This window comes from Hibiscus syriacus, unplaced genomic scaffold (genome assembly GCF_006381635.1).
Source record: "Hibiscus syriacus cultivar Baekdansim isolate YM2019G1 unplaced genomic scaffold, ASM638163v2 tig00111817_pilon, whole genome shotgun sequence".
Classification (NCBI taxonomy): Eukaryota; Viridiplantae; Streptophyta; class Magnoliopsida; order Malvales; family Malvaceae; genus Hibiscus; species Hibiscus syriacus.
In genome coordinates, this window is record NW_024063188.1 from 798,898 (window position 1) to 820,760 (window position 21,863).

At 39.6% G+C, this 21,863-nt stretch overlaps 1 protein-coding gene across 1 annotated transcript; it reads right to left on the reverse strand.

Moving 5' to 3' along the window:
- Positions 1-6,466: 6,466 nt before the first annotated feature.
- On the reverse strand, positions 6,467-13,102 carry LOC120171249 (the record flags this gene model as incomplete). The annotated part of the gene is given in 4 exon segments (XM_039178982.1): positions 6,467-7,859; positions 7,862-9,824; positions 10,749-11,420; positions 12,521-13,102. Coding segments are annotated over 4 exon segments (4,608 nt in total), but the record flags the coding sequence as incomplete, so codon positions are not given.
- Between the last annotated feature and the right edge of the window lie 8,761 nt (positions 13,103-21,863).

The following is a 21,863-nucleotide window of genomic DNA, read 5'->3' on the forward strand; positions in this document are numbered from 1 at the left end:
TTAATATTAATATTATAATTAATATTATATATATATATATAATTTTTACATATCCAATACAAGCCCAAACTATAAGTCCTAGCCCACCAAAATCAGTGACCTATATGCAAATACCCATTTCGAGTCTAGCATAACAACTTGAAGCCCAAGATGAAACCCACACGTGAGAGCCTGAGCCACCTAAGGTTTTCTGAACCCATCATTTTCTCTTGTGTGTCGCCAATCTACGACCGTTGGATCTAGTGTTAGATCCAACGATATTGATCTCACCAAAATTAGGGTTTACCCTAATACACTGCCACCCATCTCTACCAATTTTCTACCACCGTCGATGCTACCAACCAAGCCCCATGCCATGTAAGATAACCAAGTCAGCAAGCAACCCCAAATCCACACGCAAAAATAGTAATCATTAGATTGTAATCATTCGATTTTATAAAAAAAAGAAAAAAGAAATATATAAAACGGGGTTATAAAGATCCCGAACTATGTTGTAAAAACTTCTTATTCCCTCTTGGTTTTTTTTCCAGAGAAACCAATAAAAAACAAAAAAAATCATAAACCATTTTAAAGGCATTTTTTTTATTTTATTTACAGTTTCGAAGCCATAAAAAAATAAAAGCTACCTTGCATGTCACCTAAACCAAAGGAGATGGGTTCGAGTAGTTTATCTGAGTGGGGAGTCAAACTAGGGACCAGTTCTTCGCTAGAGGGTGAGAATGTCAAAGGGTCGACGGGGCTTTTCGGGCTTTTAGGGAGTTTTTATGTAGTTTAAATCCTAGATCTAGGTTTAGGAGAGCGAGGGGAGCATTTTAGGCTTATTTAGGTTCATTTTAGAGCTCCGACCACCGTGTGCAGCGACCGGAAAGACGACCGACAATGGGCCAGCCGAAGAGAGGAATAGAAAGTTTTATGTTTTTTTGAAAAATCGGTTAAAAATGAAAAAATGGTTTAAATTGTATATATAGAAGAAGTTAGGGGAAATCACGCTTAGGACCCCTAACTTGCGTGTGTTTTTGCAAAATAGTCACATCTATTGACCAGTTTTGTAATTTACCCGTTTCTTATGCATATTATAAATTTTTGGTATAATTGTTGTTTAGTCCCCTTAACTTTAGCGTGTTTTTTCATATTAGTAATCTGTAGGGACTATTTTTGTAATTTACCCACTTTATACATGTTATATATTTTTAGGGTTATTTACTTTTTAATCCTTGTATGTTTAGAGTGTTTTTATAGTTTAGTCATATGTAGTGACTGTTTAATTTTTTAAAAATGTATAGGATTGATTTCATAATTTACCCTTTTTATTCGAATGCATGTTTTAGGCTAGAAAAAACGGAATAATTATGAAATAGCCCCTGTTGTTTCTGCATGTTTACATTTCTAACCAAAATCTTTTTATATTTTTTAATTTGGTCATGCAATTTTAGTTTATTTTAATTTAGTCTCCATGTTTTATTTATTTTTATTCTTTGTAATTCTAGCACTCAATATTAAAAATGCTCATTTTATTCCCTTTTGTACTTTATTTTATTTTAATTTTGACATGATGGTTTGGTTGTTTATATTTTAGTCCTATTTTAATTTTTGCATGTTGCTTGCATGTTGCTTGCATGTTAGTTCATTGTAGTCCTTAATTAATTTTGCATTGATACCCTCATAAGCATCACTTGACTCGAATTGAAATAAATTGACTAAGGGTAATATTTGTTCATTTTAATATTGTCGTTAAGTGATTTTCTTAACGTATATATAAGAAAGTTACTTTCGATAATTTTAAAACAAAAGTATATCCCATTTAGTGATACGAATTAAATCGAATTCATTTTAAAATTCGAGGATTGGGAAAAAGATCATGTTCTTTTAATTAAATTCATCGAAAAAAGACTGTTAGATCGAACTAAAGTCTCGTCTAGAGGTATTTAAATAATTGAACATCCTTATTCTCATTAAATATTGATAAAATAAATAATTAATTATACTTGCTTGATATATGCTTTTAATTTGCTTTATTTTTGCATGTGTTTTCCAATGGGTTTTCAAAATAATAACACTCGATCGATGTCGAAACGATTTTTAAACGGTGTGGAGGGCGATTTGGAAAACCGCGTCATTTTTAATTATTCTCTTTTCAATTGAATTTTAATTAAAAACGATGCAATTTTAGAAAACCTCTCGTTTCGAAAAATTGGAAATTCCGTTACGGTAAAAATATAAGGTTCGAGGAGTCGCCACCAATCTTTGATTAGGGTGTGATTGGGCACCCAAAAACATTCTGTCATTTTAAATTAATTTTAATTAAAACGACAAGTAGAGGTCTGCGTTATCAAAATCTGAGTTCGGGAGTCGATTACGTGTGGGGAAGGATTAGCACCCCCACAACGCCCTAAATCGGTACCTAGTCGATTAATTAATTTCTTTGCAACGAATTTCACAAGTTCAAATTTGATTTGATTAATGATCCCTTTAAACGACAAACATGCAAATTTGCAACATTCAAAGAAACAAAATAGATTTAATTTAAAATTACCGAGTCATTAGAAAGATAAAGAATATTCAATTATTTAAAAATATCGAGACCAGATCTTTAGTTCAGTTCTAACGACCTTTTCTCGAAAAGTTTAAATAATCGAATATTTCCTTTTCTTTCGCTCCCAAATTTTACAATGACATATCCAAATTTAATTAGGCGTTACTGACGGGACACCATTTTAATTTAAAATCGTCAAAACAACTTTCCTGTAAGTTAAGGAAAGCCATTCTGATAATTTTAGATTAAAAGGGCATTACCCTTAATTCCGATTATGCAATAATGTCAAGTTATGCATATGAGGATATCATGCAAAAATTATACAAAGTGATGTTAATGCAAAAAATAATTAAATATGCGATTAAAGTGAACGAATTCAAACATGCTCATAAAAATAAATTACACCTACGTGTGTATGAACAACATGCTTGAAATAATATATACATGCATATATTTTAAAATAAATCTAAATTAACCTAACAATCATGCATAAAATATTAAAAGGACTAAAACATAAAAAATAAATAACAACAACCTTTTTCATAACATTTTCATTTCTGGGTACTGCAAACATAATATAACCAAAATATTGCATAGGATCAAATTGAAAGCTTCTCAAATTACATATCCAATGCAAAAAACGGAAAGAAAATGGCCATAACATGATACGGGACCAAAATAAAATACTCTGGAAACCAGGAGGTAAGATTAAAATTCCCATAAAGCTCGGTTTAAGGACCAAAATGTAATGAAACAAAAGAGGAAGGACCTATTCTGTGGTTAGCCCAACGTCCTAAAACCCGGTTCTCCTTCCCTAGCCTTAAACGTTACCGTTTCATGCCTCCGTGAAACTACGCCGTTTTGGCGTTATAACAAATGGGATATTAGGGTAAACTCCTGAACCCATTCTAACCCTTAGCCTAAACACCCCTCAGCCGTTCTCTGCCTCTCCCATATCCTCTCTGCTCTCCCGTCTCTCAACCCTAAACGAGACAGAAGGCCACTGCGGCCTCCGTCGTTCTACGCTCCGATGAGGAGCTCGTAAGCCCCAACGACAACCCCAGCCGAACTCTTCCTAAAATAAACACGACCATAACCCGTGACTCGAACCAAACCCTCGGATCCCCCTCTGTTTCACTCTCCAGTAGACCTACAAAAAAAAACCACGGCCACCGCGACCTTTTTCCTTCCCCAAAAGACTCCGATGAAAGCCACCATCCAACTATCCGGCCAACATATGACCAAATCCACACCGAACCCTTCAAATCCCTAAAGCTCGAGACCTAAAACTGACATGCACGACTCAAAATGATCGGGAAGCGAAAGGTTTTACCTTATCGCAGACGGGGTGTGGATTCCTAGTGACGAAAGCTACTGGATCGGAAGGGTAAGTCTCTTTTGCTTTCGTTTTGTTCTCTGGTTGTTGATGAATGATCTTCTGGGTATTTTCCTTTTTTTTCTTTTGGGTTGTATTCTGTTTTTTATGATTGAGAAATTTTCGTTTTTTTTTCTTTCTTCTTCCTGATGACCCCCCCCCTTTCCTTTATATTTCTCTGATAGATTTCTTTCCAGTTTTCTTCTTTTCTGTTTCTGTTCTCGTTTGGTGTGTTTGCAGGGCTCTGGAGCGAGCAAGTCACGGGCGCGGGCAGCCTGAGCACAGGCGATGGGGAACAGTCCCGAGGGACTTCACGTGGGTAGCACCCGGTTGGTTCGTGACGTCTTGGAGTTCTGAGTGCGCTAGGAGCCGTTGGATCACCTCCGATCTAACGGTGGAGGCTTCTGGGAGGATTGAGAGTCGTTGGATCATGAAGCCAGATCCAACGGTGGAGGCTCAGCTGCGCATGGAGATGGTGACAGGAAACCCTAACGGGTCTAGGGTATCCTCAAATGGGCTGCTACTTTGGGCTTGAGCCTGTTGTATTTGTTTCAATTTGGGCCTGTAATAAAACATTTATTTAGTGCATTAAACATAATATATATATATTAAACACCCTACATAATTAAACACACATGATAATAAACTAAAAATAACCTAAATAGATAAACACATGCAACACATGGTAATAATAACTAATTAATAACATATGAACTGGAGTAAAGCTCGAACGAGAACCCCAGACAAAAACAGGTGTTTACAGCTGCCCCTCTTTGCTCATTCTTGTGTTAACAAGAATAGGGCAAAGATAAAAAGACAACGTGTTTTTGTTCAATTTCATCTTCGCTTTGAAACTTGATAAGGGATCTGTTCCACTCCTCCAGGGTAAGTGAGACTTGAAAAGTCTTCAGACAACAGGTTCGCTCCCTATTCCTTCATGGAGTAGAAACTCGTACAATCTTTTGCCTACGGGTTCGCTCCCTCTTTCTTCAGGGAGTATAGAACTTGAAAATCTTCTGCAAACGGGTTCTCTCCCTCTTTCTTCAGGGAGTATAGAACTCGAACATCTTCAACTGGGTTCGCTCCCTTTTTCTTTACGGAGTATAGAACTCGAACATCTTCGACAGGGTTCGCTCCCTTTTTCTTCAGGGAGTATAGAACTCAAAAATCTTCTTCTTACGGGTTCGCTCTTTCTCTCTTTAAAGAGTATAGAACTCGAACATCTTCAAACGGGTTCGCTCCCTTCTTTCTTTAAGGAGTATGGAACTCGGATATCTTCACACGGGTTCGCTCCCTCTTTTTCTAGGGAGTATGGGACTTAGACATCTCTTCAAACGGGTTCGCTCCTTCTTTCTTTAAGGAGAATAGAACTCGAATATCTTCAACAATCGTGTCTGCTCCCTATTTCTTCAGAGAGTATGAGACTCGAACGATCTTCAACGATCGTGTCTGCCCCCTATATCTTCAGAGAGTATAAGACCCACAATCTTCATCAATTGCGTCTGCTCCCTATTTCTTCAGAGAGTATGAGACTCGAACAACCTTCAATAATTGTTGGGAAATCTGCAAACATTTAAAATAATCATGCAATGTCATGATCCTATTCATGCCTACGATGTATGCAATTATGAAATTTAATGCACTTTCTTCTTCGAAAGAATATTATCCCCTTTGATTTCAATGGAACTCGGTTTCGCTTCGGGCATAGAGCATTTCACCCGTTCACCCCAGTTGACACTCTCAATACCATATCTTTTGGCTCGACCGGACTTTGACTTCTTTCTTTCTTGAAACCTATTGGTACACATGACCAACTCCTTGATAAATGACAATTCCTTTGGGTCGTCTATTAATGGCTAAGATTGTTTGCGAATTCCAAAGTTTTAGCTTTTCGCAACCATACAAGCTTATGTGTAAAACCATTGCTAGCTTCAGAATACATGCATTTCCAAAACCTTTTGCATAATAATACAACATGATCTCATGCACCACAAGTTAAGCTATGCGTTTTAACTTTTTCAAAATTAGATGCTTGTAAAAGGGAAATTAAGAAGGGAAAATATCTCTTTATTTATATAAATGCGAAGAATTTTTAGGCAACTACATGACAAACTTTTAATCGGAAAAGAACCAAAGTATAGGTGTCTTCAAATATCAATAACACAAATGCTTTTGAACTGGCTGTCAGAATGACTCGAGTGTAGCTTCTGTGAAAAGGATCTCCAAAATTGTGATGACACCTAAGAGTACGAAGCTCTTTCTGAACCCTAAAATCTCCCATTAATCTTTGGTCTCAATCCCAACTGCCATTGTCGTTACTCATGTCAGGAGCTCTTCCTACTTCCAAAAACAATTCAGATTATCCACCATGCACGAACTCTGAATTTAAAACTCAAGTCGCCCTTTGCGGGTTTTCAACTCGAGACCTCCTTTGGTTTCAAGACGCCCTTTTCGAGTTTTCATCTTGAACCCTTCTTCTTTTTCCATTTTTCATTTTTTATTTTTTTTTTATTTTTTTTTATTTTTCATTTTCACTCATTTTTTCTTCTTCTTTTTTTCTTCAAGCAAAATATTTCTTAACTGCGTCAGAATTCACTGGATGAGGTAATTCAGACCCATCCATCTCAGTTAAGACCAGAGCTCCCCCAGAGAAAACTTTCTTGACGACATAGGGTCCTTCCCACTTGGGCATCCATTTCCCTCGGAAATCTTTTTGAATGGGCAATATCCTCCTGAGAGCCAAATCTCCTTCGTGGATTTCTCGAGGGCGAACTTTCTTATCATGTGCTCGTATCATCCGCTTCTGGTATATCTGACCGTGACAAATAGCCTTCAATCTCTTTTCTTCAATCAGATTCAATTGGTCATATCTGGCCTGTACCCATTCTGCCTCATTTAGCTTCACCTCTGATAAAACCCGGAGCGAGGGAATTTCCACTTCAATAGGGAGGACAGCTTCCATCCCATAAACTAGAGAAAACGGCGTTGCCCCAGTAGACGTCCGTACAGAAGTCCGATAGGCAAACAGAGCAAATGGCAACTTCTCATGCCAATCTTTATAAGTTTCAGTCATCTTCTCTATAAGCCTCTTAATGTTCTTATTAGCCGCCTCCACTGCCCCATTCATCTTTGGGCGATAAACCGTGGAATTATGATGCTTTATTTTGAATTGCTCACATACAGATTTCATCATCTTGTTGTTTAAGTTCAACGCATTGTCAGAGATAATTCTCTCTGGTAAGCCATATCGGCAGATGATTTCTTTCTTCAAGAACCTACATATCGTTGACTGGGTAACACTTGCATAGAAAGCTGCTTCTACCCACTTGGTGAAGTAATCTATTGCTACCAGAATGAAGCGATGACCATTTGACGCTTTTGGAAAAATTTGCCCAATAACATCCATGCCCCACATAGAAAACGGCCACGGAGCTGTCATCACATGCAACAGATGAGGAGGGGTGTGCATTCTATCCCCATAAATCTGACACTTGTGACACTTTCGGGCATAATTGATGCAATCAGTTTCCATAGTTGACCAATAATACCCAAATCTCATAATTTGTCTGGCCATTACATGCCCATTAGCATGGGTGCCACATATTCCTTCATGTACTTCTTCAAGAATCATTTTCGCTTCTTTAGTGTCCACACACCTTAATAAGACCTGATCCATGCTTTTCTTATATAAGATCGCACCATTAAGCACATACCCTGCTGTCATTCTTCTAATGGTCCTTTTGTCATTCTCAGTTGCCTGTTCGGGGTAACTTTGATATCTTATATACTGGAGGATATCATAGTACCAAGGTCCTTCATCATCTTCTTCTTCAATGTCAAAGCAGTGGGCTGGATACTCATAAGCCTTCATCTCAATAGGCATCATATTTGAATGCTCGTTCATCTTAAAGGCTGCTGCCAAAGTAGCCAAGGCGTCCGCCATTTGATTTCTTCTCTGGGGAGGTAATTGAAAGTCACTTCTTCAAATTCTTCAATAAGTCCCAGAACTAATTTACGATATTCCACGAGTTTGGGATCTTTGGTTTCCCATTCACCTCTGAGCTGGTAAATTACCAAAGCTGAATCCCCATATACCCTCAGCATTTTTGCTTTGAGTTCAATAGCTGCTCTAAGACCCATAACACAAGCCTCATATTCAGCCATATTGTTTGTACAATCAAAATTGAGCCGACTGGTAAAAGGATAATGCTCTTCCCTTGGTGAGACCAAGATTGCCCCAATCCCATGCCCCAAGGCGTTTGAAGCACCATCAAAGTTCATCTTCCAGTATTTACCGGCAAGAGCAATTGTTTCTTCCTCCGAGATAGCCATTAAATCCTCATCCGGGAAATCGAAATTCAACTGTTCATATTCTTCTGAAGCCCTACTCGCAATGAATTTTGCTATGGCGCTCCCTTTAACTGCCTTCTGGCTTACATACTGGATATCAAATTCGGACAACAGGATTTGCCAACGGGCTAACCTTCCAGACAATGCAGGTACCCCCATTAGATACTTTAAAGGGTCCAGCTTAGATATGAGCCAGGTAGTATGATACAACATATACTGTCTAAGTCTTCTGGTAGCCCACACTAAAGCGCAACACAATTTTTCAATTGGTGAGTATCTGGCCTCACACTCAGTGAACTTCTTACTGAGATAGTAGATAGCCCTCTCCCTCTTCTCAGTTTGATCATGTTGCCCCAACACACATCCCATTGAATTGTCATAAACGGACAAGTAAAGAATTAAAGGCTTTCCTGGGATAGGTGGCGCTAGGATCGGAGTATTCGAAAGATATCTCTTTACTGCCTCAAAAGCCTCTCGGCAATCTTCACTCCATTCTCCTGAATCATTCTTACGAAGAAGGCGGAATATGGGATCACATCTTTCGATCAGCTGCGAGATAAACCGAGCGATGTAATTTAATCTCCCCAAAAATCCTCGAACCTCTTTCTGTGTTCTTGGGGCTGGCAACTCTTGAATGGCTTTTACTTTATCGGGATCTATTTCGATTCCCTTTCGGCTCACTACGAATCCCAACAGTTTTCCCGATGTCACCCCAAAAGTACACTTATTTGGGTTAAGTTTTAGTTGGCACTTCTTTAATCTTTGAAAGAGCTTCCTCAAATTCTCGACATGTTCCTCCTCCGTCTTGGCTTTGACAATCATATCATCGACATAGACTTCAATTTCTTTATGCATCATGTCATGAAACAACGTCACCATGGCCCTCTGATAGGTTGCCCCTGCATTCTTTAATCCAAACGGCATGACTTTATAGCAAAACGTCCCCCACATAGTGATAAACGTTGTTTTCTCCATATCTTCAGGGTACATTTTAATTTGATTATAGCCGGAGAAACCATCCATAAATGAGAATAAGGAATTTCCAGCAGTATTGTCCACTAACGTATCTATATGTGGCAAAGGAAAATTATCCTTTGGACTAGCTCTATTCAGATCTCTATAGTCGACACACATTCGTACTTTCCCATCCTTCTTTGGTACTGGGACAATATTTGCTACCCACTCAGGATATTTGGCCACTGTGAGAAACCCAGCATCAAATTGTTTCTTCACTTCTTCTTTAATCTTGAGCAGCATCTGGGGTCTCATTCTTCTCAGTTTCTGTTGTACGGGCTTGCAATCAGGCTTTATTGGTAATTTATGGACAACCAATTCTGTATCCAGCCCTGGCATGTCCTCGTATGACCAAGCAAATACATCCTTGAACTCTTGAAGTAATTCTATCAAGCTTTGCCTCCCTTCAGTAGACAGGGTGGTACCAATCTTTATTTCTTTTCTATCCTCATCTGTACCCAGGTTCAAGATCTCTGTAAGCTCTTCGTGAGGCAGGATCTGCTCATCTTCCTGTTCCACCATCTTTAGTAATTCTGAGGGTGGTTCACATCCCTCATCCTCATCGCAACCTTCGATTTCCCCTTGACATATGGGCATCTCGAAATCAATCTCCGGGTCAGAGTCATTAGCATTCGTATTATTGATATCTGAGTTCCTGAAAGGATAACGAAAAAGAAGATATATACATATATACATATATACATATGGGAGAATCTTTTCCCATATAAACAAATAGAAAGAAATAATATATGTGTATATTCAAACAAAAATGCATGAGGAAGTGTTTGCCATTCGGGAATTAACAAAACACATCTTTTATTGAAAGCAAGTAAAAACACACAACTTAACCCTTTACATCAAATCACCTACTGTCCCAGGGTATGAACAATAGGGAAAAGTTCCAGTGTATTACTCTGAAAAAGATTTGTAAACTACGGCCAATTCCTCTGCAGTCCAGTTGTTCAACACAAAGCCCAGTGGCGCAGGGTAAATGCCCATAGCTCTCATTTCTTTGAACTCCTCATCGGTTATGACATTAATGCCCAAGTCCTCCAAGGCATTCTCAACTATCCCTTTACTGCTTTCCAAAGTCCCTTGAAACATATATCCTCCTGATACGAAAATGCTGCTCAATGGCGGGAATGTCATGGGCTCCCAGCTTGGGTCCTCACCAGTCAATCTTGCCTTTCTCAATTCCTGAATCTTCTTGATGCTTCTCATTTTTTCTTTTAAAGTTGGCTGATACCCTAAACCGAACCTGTCTCTTTTAGTTACAGGGTAGATTGGGCCCACCAGTCCTTGCAACCGACGTCCAAACCCTTTGCCAGTTTTTGCTCCTCTTCCAAGAGTCAGCTTAAGCCCCATTTTGGTGCAGTTTGACAATCTAGGCTTCGGGATCTTCTTTCCTTCTGCCGCAAACATGGCATTGACGTATTCCAACGATCTGAAAGAACATTCAACAGCTTGCTCTTCCACTTCAACGTATGGAGCAGTAGTAGAAACCGAAGCAATAATGTCTTCCTCAGCATGAATGCATATAAGCCTCCCATCCATTGCAAATTTTATCCTTTGGTGCAACGTTGACGGAACCGCACCGGCCTGATGAATCCAGGGCCTTCCCAATAAACAGTTGTATGTAGGCATGATGTCCATCACAAGAAACTCCACTTCGTATATCGCCGGGCCAATAGTCAAAGGGATATCAATCTTGCCTAGAACTTCTCTCTTCGTTCCATCAAAAGCTCGAACCACACTTTGACAGCTTCTCATCAGGGTGCTGTCCACTGGCAATTTTTTCAGGGTCACCAAGGGCATCACATTTAACGCCGAACCGTTATCTATCAGTACTCTGGATAGAACATGCCCTTTGCACCTAACTGTGATGTGTAGGGCCTTATGATTTCCAATCATCCCAGAAGGGATCTCGTCCTCAGAAAAAGATAAAAAATTATCGGCCTGGATGTTGGCAACTAGTCGGTCCAGCTTTTCTGTGGGTATCTCCTTCGGGACAAATGTTTGGTTTAAAACTTTTAACAGGGCGTTGCGATGAGCCTCTGAACTCAGAAGAAGTGATAGGACAGAAATACGGGCAGGCAGCTTGTGCAATTGCTCAACAATATTGTATTCACTATGTTTCAGAAATTTTAAAAATTCCATCGCTTCATTCTCCGTTACTGGCTCATTGACGATGGGTTCATCTTCTCTTATCTGCACATCGATACTTTTTCCTTTCTCGACAGCAATCTTTTTCTCAGGTTCTTTGTGATAACATCTACCACTCCTGGTCATGTGTCCCACTTCATCTACCTCTTCCTGTTGCTTTGTCACCTCTCCTATTTGACAAGTATATCTCCAGGGTACCTGTTTATTGTCTTTGTACAGGAACGGAGAGGGAGGTGTAATAATCACCTTTGGAGCTACCTTCTCAACCACTCGATTCTTGGGAGTAATGACGAGGGGACAACTAGCACTATAGACCTCTTTGGATGATCCCTCAGAGGCGTAAACTTCCGCTTCTTCTTTCTCAGCCCCTTCTTTGAAGAACTCGATTTCCTTACTATCCATCATCTCTTGTACCAGCCCTAGGAAATCAGAACACTGTTGTATACCGTGTTTTGTGCAGTTATGGTAGTGGCACATCTCTTCATTATTGAAATGTTCACGTGGCAGATTAGTCTTTAATAGTCCTACCTTGACCATTTGGCACCACACCCAAGACATGGGTGACATCACCTCCCTAACATTTTTACAGTCGTTCTTCCTTTCTCTTCAGCGACTGCATTAATCCCGGCTCCTGCATGGTTTGGCAATGGATTATGGGCTATGTTTGGTTGTTCACTGTCACCAAAATTGATGACATTTCTTCTTCTCAGAGCTTGGACGACCTTTTTGAAAGCGGGGCAATTTTCAATAGAATGTCCGGAAACCCCTGCATGGTATTCGCACTTAGCACTAGCATCATACCACTTGGGATACGGGGGTTGTATAGGGTCCACATGATAAGGTGAGACTACATGTCGATCATATAATTCGTGGAATAACTCCTTATAAGTCATGGGAATCGGATCAAATTGAGGCCTCTCTCTCCTTGGATCTCTTGCCCCTTGCCTATTGTCAATTTGGGGTGATGCTACCGTTCCCTGTGGTCGGGACACTGTGATATTATGGGAATCATACTGCCTTATTTTGTTGACTTCGTTTTCCTTCTTCCTCATCGGTTGTTTCTTGCTGGAATCTCCTCCCTCAAGCTTCCCGCTTTTGATTGCCATTTCAATCATTTCTCCCGCCGTAACTATATCAGCAAAACTTCGAGAATGATTACCAACAAAATGTGAGAAAAATGGAGCCTTCAAGGTATTAACAAAAAGTAGGTTCGTTTCTTCCTCTACCAACGGTGGGTGGACTTGTATTGCTACCTCTCTCCACCTCTGAGCATATTGTCTGAAACTTTCACTATGCTTCTTCTCCATTGCTTGCAGCACCATTCTGTTAGGCCTCACGTCCTTCACATGCTTATACTGGTCGAGAAAAGATTTGGCCAGGTCTTTCCATGTCCTGACATCAACTCTCCTTAGTTGATTATACCATCGCAATGCTGAGCCTACTAAGCTTTCCTGGAAACAGTGGATCAACAGCTGGTCGTCCCCTACGTAACCAGTCATTTTCCTGCAGAACATTGTGATATGGGCAGAAGGGCATTGGGTACCATCGTATTTCTCGAAGTCAGGGGTTTTGAACTTGGGAGGTAGGACCAGATCAGGAACTAAACTCAGTTCCTTAGCGTCGAGACCATACAAGCTGGTATCTTCTTTCATAGCTTGTACTTCATTTGCTAGCTGCTTATATTGCTCCTGCAACAACTTATTTTCGCTCTTCTTTGCTTCTTCATCAAGGTCCGGGACCTGGTGATATGGGCTTTCTTCGGGATGCGAACACGATCCAGGTTGCGGATTCACTGCAATGCCGTCAGGATTTATGTGTACTTTGGTATGGACAGATGTTCCTTGGATATTCGGAGACTGTACCGGGGTAAACCCTGGGGGGTAAAGTGGTTCTTCACTTGTTTGCTCATGGGCCTTTCCGTGCTCTGGATTTCTCCCTCCCAGCATATTTGCCAACTTAGACAACATATCCTCTTGAGCCTTAAGCATCTCTTCTTGCATTTTCCTCAGATCATCTTGCAACTGCAATTGAGTTCTTTCTATTTGAGCAATCTTATCATCCATGGCCTTCCTTGTGTTATAGTGATGCTTGAAATTTCCCAGTATTCTGTAATGTATCCCTTATTGTTAATTTTAATGCTTTGAGGATGAATGCAAATTATGTAAAGTGCGATAAAAATGCAATACAAAACTTAACGTGCAAATAAAATGCAAATGCATGCAGAAAGGCATTGATTCATAAGACGCGATCAGTCTTAGAACAACTTTCATTTAGGACCAAAAGCATCATTTTTACAAGAAAAGTCTATTACAGAAATGGCCTAGCTCTCATGTTCAGCTCTACTATTTGATTGACAAGCCAATCGACCCTCTTTCCTACGCCTGATGCTGGATTGGCATAGCTCTGGATGACTTTTGCTTGGAGGTCCATCTCTCCCAACTGCCTCGCAACGCCACTTAACTGATTCATGGTCTCTCGGATCACGTGATTCACGTTTGTCTTCCAGTCTCTAAAGTGATCGTTTGAGTTTTGCCATTGCAGTCTGGTGCCTTGGACGGTGCGCTCGAGACCAGCGATTTGTGTCTGGCAGTTTCGTAAGGCAGCCTCTAAATCATGAATCTTCTTTTGCAAAGCAGCGTTCTCCTCGAGGCTAACCCTTTGATCCACTGGGCAACGCTGACTGTTTTCTGCAGATAAGGAACTTTCAAGCTGCATAACGTAGGCACTGTACTCTTCATTCTTTGCCTTGGCTCGAGCTAGCTCTTCCTCATGCCTTGATTCCATTTCGTGCATCTCTTGATTGAGTACCTCTATCCGTTCGTTCTTTGCTCCGCACCTCTGTATCCAGAGAAATACTTCATCCTGTTTGCCTTGGAGCACATTCTCCCGATGTTGCCTTTCTAATTTTAGCTCTTCTTTGCTTTGCCTCTTCTCAGTTTCGAGCTCGTCGATTCTTTTCTTTCTAACCTCAAGTTCAAGTTGCATGTTATTTGCCTCCATTCTGAGTTCTTCAATATTAGCATGCAATTCTTCTTCTCGCTTCTTGCTCAAGGTGTACCTTTGTCTTAACTCTTTAGCCTCTGTCCTTTCGCTCTTCATTACCCTAACCCAGGACCTTCTCTCGGACTCAAGTTCTTGATTTCTTTTCTTCTTCTCTGTCTCTACTTCTCTGACTCGGTGCTCTCTCTCGGCTCTGACGTCTCTAACTCGACGATCCCTCTCAGCCCGGAGCTCTAACCGCCACTGCTCTGAAGTTCTCCCGAGGCCAGCGATTGCCCGTGCTCGACTCATCTTTTGGTAATCACTCTGTAAACTAGTGAGATTGGCCTCCACTTCATCCTTTCTCTTGCGCATAAGCTCAAACTGTGTATTATAGAATCCCCTATCGATGTCCAACATGAAATTCTTTTGTCTAAGGGCCTCACACTCCGCTTCCTTCCTGGCGATTTCTGCTTCGAATTCACTCTTCAGTATCTCCAACTTAGACGGTACGTATTTAAACTGTACTTCCAAAGGAATTGTTTGGTCGCGATCCGCCAACGGAAGGATATCATTCTTTCGCACCGCCCTCCATGCCACGTAATCTGGTGTCAGCATGACCTCAGCCGCTATGAAATCAGTTCTATAGGTTGACTTCCACGCCTCTGACATTGCACGAGCAGTCTTCTTGTAATGATCTCCACAGTACACAAATTCAGATGCCTTCAGACCGGATGTAGCTGGGACGAATTGGCGTGCCCCAAATTGCCTTAGTACCATCAGTGGCGCATAACCTACTCCACCCCATAACCCTAATAGGGTTACCCAATCGGAATCCCCGCATTTGTACAACACATCCACAAAAGCTAACCAGGGGACACGCCACACTATATCATGTTCCTGTAAATTTCTGAAGAGTGAAACCCAATCTTTCCTGGTGAGATGCTCTGGCCACTCTTTAGTGAGGAAATCTTTTAAGGGTGAATAGGCCGTAGAAAACCGTCGACTATACTCTCGGTCAATTTTCCAGAAGTGACTGCGTATCCAAACAGTAAGTAGCTGGACACACCCGGTGAAGCGGCTACTCTCAGCTCTTCTGCAACTGCTAAGTGCTCTAAATGTTTCAGCCAAAACCGCAGGAACAGGGTTTCCCTTCCTTTCCAAACGCTCGAATAAATCGACCACTGCGGCTTCCACGTGATAAAGAACTTTCGGGAAAATCATCAAACCATAAATTCCCAAGGCGAACATCTCCATGCTCTTCTCGATATCGCTATGCTTGACGATAAGCTCCTTGAGGCATGACCAAGGGAAGCAATCGGACTCTCCCTTCTTTTGGATTCGATCAGCAACCCACTTCTCTCCCATCCCAGTAATCCTTGCGAGCTTGCTCTTAAAGGATTGGGTCCTTGAGGCTTTTGAGTAGATACGGTCCAAGTGTATCGTCTCGAAATGAAACAAGGAGGTGTATTCTTCTAACGTGGGAGTCATGTCTTCCTTGTTGAAAGTGAAGCAGCTATATGCGGGATTCCAAAACTGGATGAGAGCTTTGATTAGGGGTTCGTTTACTTTCACATACAACAGAAGGGCGATGTCACCATACTTTTGCCAGAAAAAGTATTTCACCTCAGAATTCCAACTTTCCCAAATTTTGCGTAACTCTTGCAAATCGTTTTGCTTTAGACTGACCGGAGCAACCTCTGGTAGTACTGATATGTAATCTTCAGTCAAACTGTCACCTTTCTTCCTCTGAGTTTCCTCGGACCACGACCTCACTTCTGCGTTATCCACTTCCTTGTTATGAAAGCTCTTGTCCATTTTATGACCGCCTTCTACTTTTATGACCACCTTGTGAATCAACACCTTTCTTCATGAATGATGATGCAATGCAGCGGTAATAAATAAAACACAAACAAAAATAAAACTGTGTTAGTATATACAATGAATAGTCAAAGAATAAACAAACAACATGAAGATAGAAAATATACATCCTAAACCTGATTCACATGGTATCTACCCAACATGGCGTCTACCGAATCATGCTTTAGTAGATCCTACCCAACATGATATTTACCCACATGTTTTGTTACTCCTAAAAAATCCTAACCGCATGGTATCTAATTCACATGCATGTTTGAAAAATAAACCTAACCACATGATCTCTAGTTCGCATACTTTTTGCAAAAAAAAAATAAATAAATTCGAGGGAAAAGTTAGAATGAGTTTCCCTTTGTGTCTGTGGACAGAGATTCAACATAAGATGGGCAGAGTTTTAGTATTTCTAAAAGGGTCCTCGAATTGTCCTTTGCTGGTGCCCCCTTGGGCTTGCCAGACCCTCGATCCTCGCCCATTATAGGCTTAAAACGGATCAAGTTCAATTTCGAGAGGATACATTTCCCTATGTCCATGCGAGGAAACTCAATGTTTCACTCGTAAACATAAGGCATGTACCCCAGAGGTTACTAGCTGAAGCCCATGCGGAGAAAAATAATTTTTCTCACGTAAGCGTAGCTTTCACCCCTACCTAACGGGACAGAGCACAGTAAGAAGGCTCTAAATATCGAAATGGTTGTAACGACAGTGAGGGGAAACCCATAATCCTTTGCCTCGATCCAAGAAAAACAATAGACTAAAACGAAGGTCAAAAAACTGAAACATGTAGAACACACATTAGTACAACTATTTATTCATTAACCAAATTACAAATTAAGATGTAAATAAAACAATTCAGACAAACAAGGGATCAAAAATCAAATTAAAGCGAACTTATAAATTTCGTTTGCAAAGACAATTAATTAATCGACGATCGGCCTGACTCTCTAAAAAAAGTCCCCAGCGGAGTCGCCAAGCTGTCGAAACGATTTTTAAACGGTGTGGAGGGCGATTTGGAAAACCGCGTCATTTTTAATTATTCTCTTTTCAATTGAATTTTAATTAAAAACGATGCAATTTTAGAAAACCTCTCGTTTCGAAAAATTGGAAATTCCGTTACGGTAAAAATATAAGGTTCGAGGAGTCGCCACCAATCTTTGATTAGGGTGTGATTGGGCACCCAAAAACATTCTGTCATTTTAAATTAATTTTAATTAAAACGACAAGTAGAGGTCTGCGTTATCAAAATCTGAGTTCGGGAGTCGATTACGTGTGGGGAAGGATTAGCACCCCCACAACGCCCTAAATCGGTACCTAGTCGATTAATTAATTTCTTTGCAACGAATTTCACAAGTTCAAATTTGATTTGATTAATGATCCCTTTAAACGACAAACATGCAAATTTGCAACATTCAAAGAAACAAAATAGATTTAATTTAAAATTACCGAGTCATTAGAAAGATAAAGAATATTCAATTATTTAAAAATATCGAGACCAGATCTTTAGTTCAGTTCTAACGACCTTTTCTCGAAAAGTTTAAATAATCGAATATTTCCTTTTCTTTCGCTCCCAAATTTTACAATGACATATCCAAATTTAATTAGGCGTTACTGACGGGACACCATTTTAATTTAAAATCGTCAAAACAACTTTCCTGTAAGTTAAGGAAAGCCATTCTGATAATTTTAGATTAAAAGGGCATTACCCTTAATTCCGATTATGCAATAATGTCAAGTTATGCATATGAGGATATCATGCAAAAATTATACAAAGTGATGTTAATGCAAAAAATAATTAAATATGCGATTAAAGTGAACGAATTCAAACATGCTCATAAAAATAAATTACACCTACGTGCGTATGAACAACATGCTTGAAATAATATATACATGCATATATTTTAAAATAAATCTAAATTAACCTAACAATCATGCATAAAATATTAAAAGGACTAAAACATAAAAAATAAATAACAACAACCTTTTTCATAACATTTTCATTTCTGGGTACTGCAAACATAATATAACCAAAATATTGCATAGGATCAAATTGAAAGCTTCTCAAATTACATATCCAATGCAAAAAACGGAAAGAAATGGCCATAACATGATACGGGACCAAAATAAAATACTCTGGAAACCAGGAGGTAAGATTAAAATTCCCATAAAGCTCGGTTTAAGGACCAAAATGTAATGAAACAAAAGAGGAAGGACCTATTCTGTGGTTAGCCCAATGTCCTAAAACCCGGTTCTCCGTCCCTAGCCTTAAACGTTACCGTTTCATGCCTCCGTGAAACTACGCCGTTTTGGCGTTATAACAAATGGGATATTAGGGTAAACTCCTGAACCCATTCTAACCCTTAGCCTAAACACCCCTCAGCCGTTCTCTGCCTCTCCCATATCCTCTCTGCTCTCCCGTCTCTCAACCCTAACGAGACAGAAGGCCACTGCGGCCTCCGTCGTTCTACGCTCCGATGAGGAGCTCGTAAGCCCCAACGACAACCCAGCCGAACTCTTCCTAAAATAAACACGACCATAACCCGTGACTCGAACCAAACCCTCGGATCCCCCTCTGTTTCACTCTCCAGTAGACCTACAAAAAAAACCACGGCCACCGCGACCTTTTTCCTTCCCCAAAAGACTCCGATGAAAGCCACCATCCAACTATCCGGCCAACATATGACCAAATCCACACCGAACCCTTCAAATCCCTAAAGCTCGAGACCTAAAACTGACATGCACGACTCAAAATGATCGGGAAGCGAAAGGTTTTACCTTATCGCAGACGGGTGTGGATTCCTAGTGACGAAAGCTACTGGATCGGAAGGGTAAGTCTCTTTTGCTTTCGTTTTGTTCTCTGGTTGTTGATGAATGATCTTCTGGGTATTTTCCTTTTTTTTCTTTTGGGTGTATTCTGTTTTTATGATTGAGAAATTTTCGTTTTTTTTTCTTTCTTCTTCCTGATGACCCCCCCCCTTTCCTTTATATTTCTTGATAGATTTCTTTCCACTTTTCTTCTTTTCTGTTTCTGTTCTCGTTTGGTGTGTTTGCAGGGCTCTGGAGCGAGCAAGTCACGGGCGCGGGCAGCCTGAGCACAGGCGATGGGGAACAGTCCCGAGGGACTTCACGTGGGTAGCACCCGGTTGGTTCGTGACGTCTTGGAGTTCTGAGTGCGCTAGGAGCCGTTGGATCACCTCCGATCTAACGGTGGAGGCTTCTGGGAGGATTGAGAGTCGTTGGATCATGAAGCCAGATCCAACGGTGGAGGCTCAGCTGCGCATGGAGATGGTGACAGGAAACCCTAACGGGTCTAGGGTATCCTCAAATGGGCTGCTACTTTGGGCTTGAGCCTGTTGTATTTGTTTCAATTTGGGCCTGTAATAAAACATTTATTTAGTGCATTAAACATAATATATATATTAAACACCCTACATAATTAAACACACATGATAATAACTAAAAATAACCTAAATAGATAAACACATGCAACACATGGTAATAATAACTAATTAATAACATATGAACTGGAGTAAAGCTCGAACGAGAACCCCAGACAAAAACAGGTGTTTACAATCGATATTGAGAATAATAATATCTTTTCATTTCGGTTGGAGTAATAAATGATTGCTTTAAGGCAATGAGAGGTCATTTATTCTCGATTGGAAATAATTTGATATTACTGTTTTCTCTCGAATCAATATTGATTTTTAATACGAAACAATAATATCTTTCATTTCGGTTGAAGTAATAAATGATTGTTTTAAGGCATGAGAAGTCATTTATTCTCAAATGGAAATAATTCGATATTACTGTTTTCTCTCGAATCGATATTGAATTTTAAGACGAAATAGTGATATCTCTTCATTTCGATTGGTGTAATAAATGATTGCTTTAAGGCATGAGAGGTCATTTATTCTCGATCAGAAATAATTAGATATTATCATTTTCTCTCGTAGAATTATGTGTGTTGTTATTTTGAATTAATAATGAACTTTATAATGGAATTTTTAATATTTCTTTATTTCGATTGGAGTAAGAATCGATTGCTTTAAGGTATGAGAGGTCGATTCTTTCAATAGGAAATAATTAAAAATGATTGTGCTTTGTCCTAAAATTCAAAGAGTATTACTTGTAGGGGATCTTAAATTAAATTAGGCTCGAACTTATAAATTTCATTGCAAAGGCAACTAATTAATCGATTAGGTGCCGATTTAGGGCGCTGTGGTGATGCTAATCCTTCCCCACACGTAACCGACTCCCGAAATCAAATTTTGGTAACGCAGACCGCGAATTTGTTGTTTTAATTAAAATGAATTTTTTAAAATGAAAAATATTTTTGGGGTGCCCAATCACACCCTAACTAAAGATTGATGATGACTTTTCGAACCACGTTTTATTTTTAACGGTCATCAAAAATTATTTCGAAACGAGACCTCCCCTTTTCGGAAAACCGTTTCGACATAAACCTTACAGAAAGATTCATGAACACGTGCTTAAATATTGACGGGGTGTTTTGTATGTCATGACAGTAGAGGAGAAAACTGATTACAGCTGGTTATGGGGCCAAAGAAGAAAATTCTAATTTTGATGCGAAAGAAGAAGGTGAAAACAACGTAGCACTAGAGGAGAGAAATGATATTTTTAGGCTTCATAAAAGCCAAACGACAATGAATAAATGAAGGCATGGTGATTGACCACGATTATAGTGAAGCTGATGTGATTGGGTTGATTTTGAGTGGCTCTAAATTTGCCAAAATGCATGCAGCTTAAGATATGTCAATGCATGCGCACAAGTCTTTTGTTTCTATGGCCATTACTTTTATATGGTGAAGTCTTGAATTAAGTTGATATAGACGTCAGTAAACAGCCAAATCCAGATTTTGTCGGTTCAATTCACACCCCATTTTGCACTATATATAATCCAGTTTCGATCAATGCCGTGTGTGTGGGGGGGGGGGGGGGTTTAAAGAATCTATGATTATATTTCATACGTTCTAAAGTTTGTTTCCCAATATATAAGATAAAAACATGTTAGATATAAAACGTTAATCCGGGAAGAACAAATATAAAACAATAAAATCAATGACCAGTTGGTTTAGTAGAATGAGATAATAGATCCCTTAAGAAAGGTCAGGGTTCGTATCCTAACGATTGCGAGTGGAGTATATTGGGTTGGTATGGCCACCATTTCCTCTTCAATACCCGATCCAGATTAATCGATTAATAAATAGATAAAAGTGATTTTAATATGTATATATATATAACAATAAAATAATACTAAATTAAACATATATTATTGAATCCTACGAAGGCTAAATAAATATTGAAGTAAAATTAAAAAACAAAATTGTTTATTCGTATGTTCACTTTTGAGACTTGTTTGCATAGTTTTCAGATTTTATTGCTCCTACGGTGTTAGAGAAATTTTAGTGGACGGTCTCTCATGACACAACACGAGATGAACACAATAGCAGCACAATTGAATTGATCAACAAACTATAACCTCACCTTTTTCTATCACCGAAAATGTTTGAAAGTAGAGAAATAATTTTTGTGTAAGTTCGAATAGAAGATTCA